Source organism: Triticum aestivum, chromosome 3D (assembly GCF_018294505.1).
Source record: "Triticum aestivum cultivar Chinese Spring chromosome 3D, IWGSC CS RefSeq v2.1, whole genome shotgun sequence".
In the NCBI taxonomy this organism is placed as follows: domain Eukaryota; kingdom Viridiplantae; phylum Streptophyta; class Magnoliopsida; order Poales; family Poaceae; genus Triticum; species Triticum aestivum.
In genome coordinates, this window is record NC_057802.1 from 50,523,762 (window position 1) to 50,533,518 (window position 9,757).

Sequence of the window (9,757 nt, forward strand, 5' to 3'; positions counted from 1 at the left end):
TGTGCTAGAAGCCGTAGCATCTGAGGATTTATGGATTTGGCATTGGTTTTTTGGTATGCCGGGTACTCTCAATGATATCAATGTGTTGCAACAGTCTCATTTGTTTGCTAGGCTTGCTAGTGGTGATGCTCCTACTTGCAACTACACTATCAACGGGCATGAATACACAAAGGGGTACTATCTTGCAGATGGTATCTACCCTTCTTGGTGCACATTTGTCAAGAGCATCAAAGACCCAAAACTAAGAAACAATGTGAATTTGCAAGGGTACAAGAGGCAGACCGAAAAGATATTGAAAGAGCATTTGGGGTTTTGTAATCTAGGTTTGCTATTGTTCGTGGTCCTGCTCGTTTTGGGGACAAGCAATCCCAGAAAAACATCATGACATGTTGCGTGATTCTTCACAATATGATTCTCGAAGATGAGAGAGGCATGAACTTGGAGTTCTTCTATGACAATGTGGGTAGCCATGTCAAACCAGCTAGAGACCCTAACCGCATTAGAGCATTTCTTTAGACATACCGGAAGATTGAAGATGCAAACACCCACTTTCAGCTTCAGGAGGATCTCATTGAGCACCATTGGCAAAGGCTGGGCGGTAACACATTCCATTTTTGCATTCATTTCATTTAATTCATGTGTGATTTGTATTCGAGACAAGTTTTGTATTGAATTATTTAGTTTGCTTTGATGATTTCAATAATTATTGTAATTTGAATGATTGTTGTATTGTAATATGGAAATTTTATCTTATATTGAATTAATTCTGAATATGTGGCTTATGTGTCAAATTCAGATAAAAAACCCATCTGATTTGCGGGTTGGCGCGGGCTATGGCCAAGCAGACCCGCATAGCGGAACTGTAAAACGGAATATCCGTGAATATTCCATTTTACAGTTCCGCTGTGCGGGGTCTGCTCGGCCGCCGCCCACGCCGGCCCGCAAAGCCGTTTTTCCGCGAACTGTAAATGAGTTTTGTGGGCCAGCGATATACGGGGTCTGCTAGAGATGCTCTAAGAGCATCCATGCCTGTTTTGCAAGCATTCCTAAATTGAATGCATGTAGGTCATGGAAACCCATGCCCCCATTCTTCTTTGGGATGCACATCCTCCACAAAGCAAACAATGCATTGAAAGTATCTTCTAATCCCGAGCTCAAATGCTCCTGCTATGAACAGTTTACATCTATTGGAGTTGCTCTTTTATTTACATCTCTTGTTTTGGACCATCTGTTGGAGTTGAGCCTTTTTCGGAGATGTAAAAAGCACGTTTTTGTGCTCCAGATTTGGACCATCACCGGTTTAGACCACCCAAATATACATCATCTATTGGAGATGCTCTAAGAGTCCTAAAGATGTGTTGCATTCTCTCGACCTACTCAACCAGTGCATCCAAAGATTTATACGTGGTAGAGCGCTTCGCCCGTAGCTTAGTAACCTTCTTCTCGCTGGAAGTCACCCTTTCCTTGCACAATTTCAACTTGCACTTTGTCCTTCGAACACGGAGCTTGGCATCTTTGAGTTGAGCCCGAACATCCTTCAGCTCCTTTTGGGCCACCATGCAGGATCCGCTCAATGACTCCACTTTCTTGATCAAAGAAGGAACCAGGACGTCTTCTGCCGCCAATTTGTCCACCTAAAACAAAGGGAGCCCAAAATAAGAGAATGTGTATGTGTATGGCCTTTCGTGTTTCTGGCTTCCATGATTTTGGGGACAGAACACCCTTTACTTCGTTGCAAGATATGCCCAGAACAAAAGAATAGGGATGTCCACAAGCAAAGCCAAATGGTCATCAAAACTTAGTAGAACATAGTTTCTTTTACAATAACTGTTATTCACAAACATGAATCCCTAGCAGCACTACTGAAAAAAAAATTGTTTTGCATCTAAATTTAGTGTTGGCTTTTACAAGTAATTTTAGCACTAACTAAAATGCAGATACCCATGGTACGAAATATACTTAAATTACCAACAGAAACATAACATAACCAAAGGTCAAATGGACCAACTGCATTCGGCCATCCTTGAGAAAGTCAAAGGATTCCTCTAGGTCCAAACTAAGACACCCTCCATTCAAAAATATAAGATGTTGGATGTTTTAATATGGACTGCATACGGACCGAAATGAGTGAACAAACACACTCAAATGTGTCTATATACATTTGATTCAGAAAAAATTAGATCTTATATTCGTGAACGGAGGGAGTAGTTTTCAATTGCATAAATGTCTTGCCTAAAATGACATTATTCTCAAGGAGCTATTTTGGATCCTATTATGAATTGGAGTAACGCATTCAGAATCTGAGAGACAAAAAGATAGACATACTCTAATATCAACACATGAGCCATGTTGTTGTTTCAATGGCAGAAAAGAAGTTGTCTCTCAACGTTATATTTGACACGCTGGTAATGAACCATAAGTTTAGCAGTCAAGAAAATACAATATTCACAACCAATGATCATAAATTATTTCATCTTAGCATTTACTTGGAGCTTTCATAAATAATCCCACACTGGATTCAGTTCAGCTAAACCCTGTCCATCCTGGCCCCGAATTGGTGCTCGCATTCCAAGTAATAACCAGATTGGATAGAGAATATGGTTGACTTTGATCTATGCCATGATAATTTTTTAGTTAAATGTGTACCCAAGGGGATTTTTAGAATATGCTCAACAACCAGTAGGTTGAAGTCATCTCTCATAAGCAGCCGGTCCACATCCAGTGCCCCTTGGGCCTCCACACAAGCAAAATGTCAACAATTAGTATTGTATGTAATCAATCATCCACAATGGCTAATGGATACGAGCGAGCGACATGGGATGCTTGGCGTATAAAATGTGCTGCAAATTGGGCAAAAGGAGTACTCAGTTTCGATCATTCCATCAGCCCATTCATGGCCATCCCGTTGCTTCTTGCCCAGTTACTACTGGCAGTGGCACTAGCAGCGGTGCAAGCGGCGCCGGGCTTGCACCCCGTGGTCCTGGTGCCGGGCTACGGCACCAACGAGCTGGACGCGCGGCTCACCGAGCTCTACCAGCCGTCGTCGCCGGGCTGCGGGGCGCGCAAGGGGGAGGGGTGGTTCCGCCTCTACCTCAACTACTCCGCCCTCCAGGACTCCGCCAACGTGCCGTGCTTCGCGGAGCAGATGAGCTCCGTGTACGACCCCGCCGCCGACGACTACTCCAACGTCGCCGGAGTGGAGACGCGCGTCCCCTTCTTCGGCTCCACCCAAGCCTTCCGCTACCCCGATCCAGATCGCAAGTAAGTAGTAATCGAATGCTTCTGAATAAAGTTCGGCCGAAATTTCTCAATTTTCCTCACGAGCTGGTGATATCAAATCAAAAAATGCTCAGGAACTTCTCCTACATGAGCACGTTCGTGGAGAGGTTGGAGAAGATGGGGTACCGCGACGGCGAGACCATGTTCGGCGCGCCCTACGACTTCCGGTACGCCGTCGCGCCGGTGGGGCGCCCGTCCAGCGTCGGCGACGCCTTCTTCCGGGCGCTCAAGGGCCTCGTCGAGAGGGCGAGCGGGCTCAACGGCGGCAGGCCGGTGGTGATCGCCACCCACAGCTTCGGCGGCCAGCTGGCGCACCAGTTCCTCGTCCGCCAGACGCGGGCCTGGCGCCATCAGTTCGTGCGGCGCTTCGTACCCATCGCCGCCTCGTGGGGTGGCGTCGTCCTGGGGATGCTGACGCTCGTCTCCGGGAACAACATGGGCCTGCCGTTCGTGGAGCCGCGCGCGCTGCTGCGGCAGGGCAGGAGCCTGCAGAGCAGCCTGTGGATACTGCCCAGCCCGGCCGCCTTCGGCACCGCGACGCCATTGGCGACAACCAAGAGCAGGAACTACTCGGCCGGCGACGTGGCGGACTACCTCGTCGCCATTGGGTTCGGCGAGGCCGTCGGGCCGTACGAGTCCCGCGTGCTGCCGCTGTTCGGCGGGGAGCTGCCGCATCCCGGGGTGCCGGTGACCTCCGTCATCGGGGTCGGGGTGGGGACGCCGGAAAGGATAGACTACCCCGGGGATGACTTCGACGCGACGCCGTCCGTGGTCGCCGGGGATGGCGACGGGGTGGTGAACCTGGCGAGCCTCGTGGCGGTGCAGACGCCGTGGAGCCGCCATGGCGGGGATTTTAGGATGGTCAAGGTGTCCAACATGTCGCATAATGACCTTCTGGTGGATGATCGAGCGCTCGATATCATCATCCGAGAGATTCAACGGGCTGATTAGCTATTATCTCATTCACCTGGACAGCCGTTGGATCAAAAGCTTGCTGAGATTCGTGTTGTTGTGTCATTGTCCAGTTGCTTGTTTGTCCGATGGTTGACCGTGCAGCCCTCTCGTTAACGGGCCTTTTTCTTTTTCTATTGATTTGGTGCCGTCACCTGTTTTATATTAGGGTCGTCGTGTTTGATTTGGTCAGTTTGATGGTCTTTCTTCGTCTCTATAAACATTATGACAGTTCAATAAAAAGTTTTGGAGTTTGCCTAAATAAAACTAGCTAATGTTTTTTGATTTTTCTTCTACAGGATGCTACTTCACATGAACGTGATCCTTTTTGTATTGTTTAATTTGGACATTTGTACCCTCTTTCTTATGGGAAGCTTCACGCTTTAAAAGTCCACATACAATTGGTTTTATTATTTTATTTTTATTTTTTGTTCTTCATTCTTGATTTTTGCTTTTTTTTGTTCTTCTTCTTTTTTTATTTTTTTTATTTTCATGGGACAAGGTGTGTTTCAACTATGCTTCGTTCACGCCATTAGTCGTAGATCAAATTGTGTTATGATCCTATAAAGACGGGTTCGCAACTGCGTGTTTTCAAGAGGTGCGGCAACTTTATGTTTTTAAGGTGGATCGCAACTGCATGTTTTTAAGAGGGATCAATTGCATGTTTTCAAGAGGGGTCACAACTAACTGCATGTTTTCATGATGGGTCACAACTGCAAGTTTTCAAGACGGATCGCAATTGCATGTTTTTAAGGAGAGGTCGCAACTGCATGTCTTTCAAGATGGGTCGCAACTGCATGTTTTTAATGAAAGGTCGCAACTGCATGTTTTTTAAGAAGGGTTGCAACTGTAAGTTTTAAAATGGGGTCACAACTGCATGTTTTGAAGGCGTCGCAACTGCATGTGTTTTCAAGGGGGTCGCATTTTTCGGGGAGGGGGGGCACGACTACATGTTATCTAGGTTTATCGCAACTGCAAACCCCAATGGTGGGAATTGAAGCTGCATGGATTCCAAGGCATGTCGCAACTGCAAGGTCTCCAGGGGTTTGTCGCAATTGCATGTCCCCAAGGGGAACCACAACTGCATGTTTTCTAGGTTTCCTTGCAATTTCGTGTCCCAAAGGGGAAATCGCAACCGCGTGTTCTCCCAAGGCAGGATGCAACTTCATGTTTTCTAGGTTTGTCGCTAGTACAAGTACCCAAGGGTGGGAATCGGAATTGCACGTTTTCAAGGCATGTCGCAACAGCAAGTTTTCTTTGGTTTGTCGCAACTACATGTCCCTAAGGGGGGAATCGCAACTACAAGTTTTCCAAGGCATGTCCCAATTGCAAGTTTTCTAGGTTTTGTCGCAACTGCGAAGTTTCCAAGGCTGGAATCAAAAGTGCACATTTTCAAGGGGGCAGATCGCAACTATGAGCAATCCGTCCACAATGCGACTGCAGCCGGGTGGAAGACGATTGTCTGCCAGTTGCATGCCCACCACTAGACATCACTAGTAGAAAAAGGGTCATTTGTCCCGGTTCGTAAGGCCCATCTGTCCCGGTTGTGGATCCGGGACTAAAGGGTCGTTACTAAAGCCCTAGGCCTTTAGTCCCGGTTCTTACATGAACCGGGACAAATGGGCCTCCACATGGCCGCTGCGGCGAGCCCAGGCAGGAGGGCACCAACCGAGACCAAAAGGCATCCACGCGTCAGCAGCTGGCAGGAGCTGAGGTTTTTTTTGAAAGGGGGTGGTTTAGGGGTTTGGGGGGTTAATTTAGGTTGTTAGCTAGCTAATAGAGATAAGTGTTCTCTCTTATCTCCGTGCTTGGTTTACCAACGCTACTGCTATGCCTAAACATGGCTTAGATTGAAGTGAAGGCAACATGTGGTGCATGTCAAAACTAATACTAATCCTAACTTGATCAAGTTTGGATTGTACTACTTTCGACATGCACCACATGCATGTTGCCTTCACTTCAATCCAATCCATGTTCATTTCACCCACTGATATATAATAACTCTTCATGCTCGCATCATGCATCATCATAATAACAAGTCCTACTAATCATCATCATACAACTTCTACTCGTTATTAATAACAAGTCATACGATCATCATCCTCATAGTCATCGAACCAACCCTACTTAATTGTTCTTAGCACATGATCATCAGTATTAGGTAGGACCTAAATACCCTCTTTAAGGTAAAATAGCATAAAACAATATAGACCCTGACTCTCCATTATGGAGAATGGAGATCATCCTGTCTCCAATTCTTGCGCTTCGCTTCCTTTTGCTTCCAAGAACCTCCTTACGACTGTCCATACATTTTTTCCATTCTTTGATTGTCATGTCTCCACTTCTTTTAGAAATCCGGTATGGACAGTTGAGATTCGTATAGGATGACCTGGCTGTATGCTCAAAACATCAAGGCAACCATGCTGATACATCAGATGAGGCACACAATCATTCGGGATTATCTGTTGAAAAACATAGTAATAACTTCGTAGTTAGCAATGATGTACTAGTTTTAGAAGTATGCAAAAGATGCACGGATGTCGTAATAGTAAAAAATCTTACCAGGGTATCTCCATGGTAGTTACCGTAGTTCAACACATGCACTAGTGGCACGTATTGACCATAATGTTGAGGAGTTTGATTGTAGATATTGTAATTCTCAAGATCAGTACAAAATGCGATCAGATGATTTTTCTCCTGATAAGTTAATTCGGAGCCATCGGTGTAGTGGGTTTTGTCTACCATCTTCCGCGCATTCTTTGAAGAATGAAAATAAGCGTCAATGGAAATAAGCTGTCAACTATTTTGAAATAAACAATATAAATTACTTAATAACTATGTTTGAGAAGCTCACATAGGGGAAGAATTGGAAGCGTATCAACAAGGATCCAAATATCCAAATTGTCTTCGGCGGTGTCAGGATCACCAAGATCCATGGTGACAAGCATACCCTCATAAAAATCATACATCTCGCAAAGTGCTTCTCAATTCTTGCAACCAAAATGGGTTACGCTCTCAGAATTGTACAGATTTACTTCAAAATCCATACCATGATGGGTCCTTAGGTGAATTTTCTTTGTTTCCATACTTTCATGGTCTTTAAAACCCATCCTCTCCAAGACATAGCGTCTTGCATAGCATGGGATAAGCTAGTCGAATTGTAAAAAATGAAAAGTACACGTTGAAATAGTTGAAGTCGTGCTTAATTACGAAAAAAACAATTGTCATCGTTGCGTACCGTTTCAACATCGAAGGTCTCCTCGAGGTTAATGCTGAAGCGTCGATCTTCGTCCAGATGAAGGAACCTGTCGCACATACTCGGTCGTCGTGGCACCAGTCGCACTCCCCCGGGCGGTTTTCGTCGTCCGAGTACGACATTTCCTATGTTCATAATTCAAATATTAAACTTGTACAATTAAATAAAAAACCTAAATTAGATCATTATTATTCATCACGGGTTGACTATCGGTCTGTCGAGTCTTTTCTTGAAAACTCTCAGCTCACATGGTGTACATATTCGACCGTCGGTGATGGTAGCTCCTCCTTTCATTCCCGAGTGCATTACACCAAATTGTCTAGCACACGGGAATGAAGGAGAAGCTACCCCCACGACAACAGTCGGGATTCTTCGTCCTCTCATATATATATGGTGGAGACTCTCCCTCATTGATTCCTCTCTGACATTTGCGACCGTCGGTGATGGTAGCTCCTCCTTTCGTTCCCGAGTGCATTACACCAAATTGTCTAGCACACGGGAACGAAGGAGAAGCTACCCCCACGACAACAGTCGGGATTCTTCGTCCTCTCATATATGGTGGAGACTCGACAGACTTAAAGTCAACCCGAAATATCGTTTAATTATCTTTCTAAAAAAGGACATATCGAGCGCCTGAAATTTGCCGGCAAGGAAATATACATGTTTTTATCTACTTCATATGAGCATTCAAACTTGATGGCCATTACATTTCAATGGTTGAAAATATGAGCAAAAACATTTCAAAATATCTTATAGGACTCATATTGACATGGAGATTTGGCTAGTCTCACCTCGAGGTCGGAGGGGGGTCGGTGACGGGGACGACGGCGGGGATGATGGAGGGGGCTCCTAGATTTCTGCAAAAACAAAAACCCTATAAACTATCAACTAATCAAATGCATACGCCTTGCATAGTGCTCTCCAATTTTAGCATTCAAAGTAGGAGTAGTTTTTCAATTTGAGCATTCAATAAGCAAAACCAAATCGTAAAATAAAGTAGTATTCAAATTAGCATGCATTCAATTATAAGCAAACTACATCATCTCTTGCGTCCGTACATCGTCGAATATTATCACTAATACACCTCGAATATTATCATACATATAGCATCACTAATACAGCTAGAACCGTAGCGCCCGACGGGTATCGGCGCAGGCGGTGGACACCCAATGAGAAGGAACCATCACAGGATCATAGCTCCAGTGAGATCCCTGAAGAACCTGCCAGGTATTGTCGAACCTGCCCTCCAACGCAACCATGTAGCGACGGACATGCTCGTCCTCCTCGCTGACACGGTGACGTACCACCTCCGCGGTGTCCAGAAGCCTCAGCACCGTCACTGGCCCACACGACCGCCACCAAACAAGGATCGGGTCAACGACGGACTGGCTCCTCACCAACCTACGCCCCCCGGAAGGTAGCACCTCCCAATACCAGCCCGGCGGAGCCCAGTCCCGTACATGGCCCCTCTGATCAAGTAGGCCTCCTCCGCCGAGTCGACGACGAGGATGCGGGATAGGCATCGTCGACGTCGATGCGGGAATAAGAACTAAAAAAACAAACTAGTTCTATTAATTTTCTTGCTAAGAATAAACTACTTCTATAGTAAAATAAAGTAGTTTTATTAAATCAACTAGTTCAACTACTAAGCACTTACTATAAATAAAATAAAGTAGTACTTACTAAGAATAAACTACTTCTATAGTAAAATAAAGTAGTTTTATTAAATCAACTAGTTCAACTACTAAGCACTTAGTATAAATAAAATAAAGTAGTACTTACTAAAAATAAACTAGTTGAACATATACATAAATTGACAAAAAAATCTATGAACAAAAAAATCATACATCAATGCATACATATCCATGGATCATACATACATCTGCATATATATACATATACATACAACATCCATATATACATACATCAATGAACAAAAAAGTGTATGAAAAAAGCACCAGAGAGCAGGCCGGGGCGGCGGCGACGCGCGGCAAAGCAGAGCAGGCCGGGGCGGTGGCGGCGGCGGGCGGCAAGCAGAGCAGGCAGGGGCGGCGGCGCGGGGGGAGGGAGGGCTCACTGGGCGGCGACGACGAGGCGCGGCAGAGGGCGGCGACGGCGAGGTCGGGGCAGAGGGCGGCCACGTCGGGGCAGGGGTGGCGTAGGGCAGCGACGGCGTCGGAGGCAGGGGCGACGACGACGACGGTGAGGCAGAGGGGCAGCCTGGCGGCGGCGTCGGGGCGGGATCGAAGAACTGAACAAAAATTGTCACAA

General features: G+C 45.9%; 1 protein-coding gene across 1 annotated transcript; it reads left to right on the forward strand.

Annotated features, from left to right (window-relative positions):
* Positions 1 to 2,882: 2,882 nt before the first annotated feature.
* Positions 2,883 to 4,476, forward strand: LOC123074082 (lecithin-cholesterol acyltransferase-like 1). The gene is made up of 2 exons (XM_044497026.1): positions 2,883 to 3,261; positions 3,354 to 4,476. Exons 1-2 carry the CDS (start codon positions 2,894 to 2,896, stop codon positions 4,228 to 4,230), a joined length of 1,245 nt encoding a protein of 414 aa, XP_044352961.1. The 5' UTR covers positions 2,883 to 2,893; the 3' UTR covers positions 4,231 to 4,476.
* The last annotated feature ends 5,281 nt before the right edge of the window (positions 4,477 to 9,757 follow it).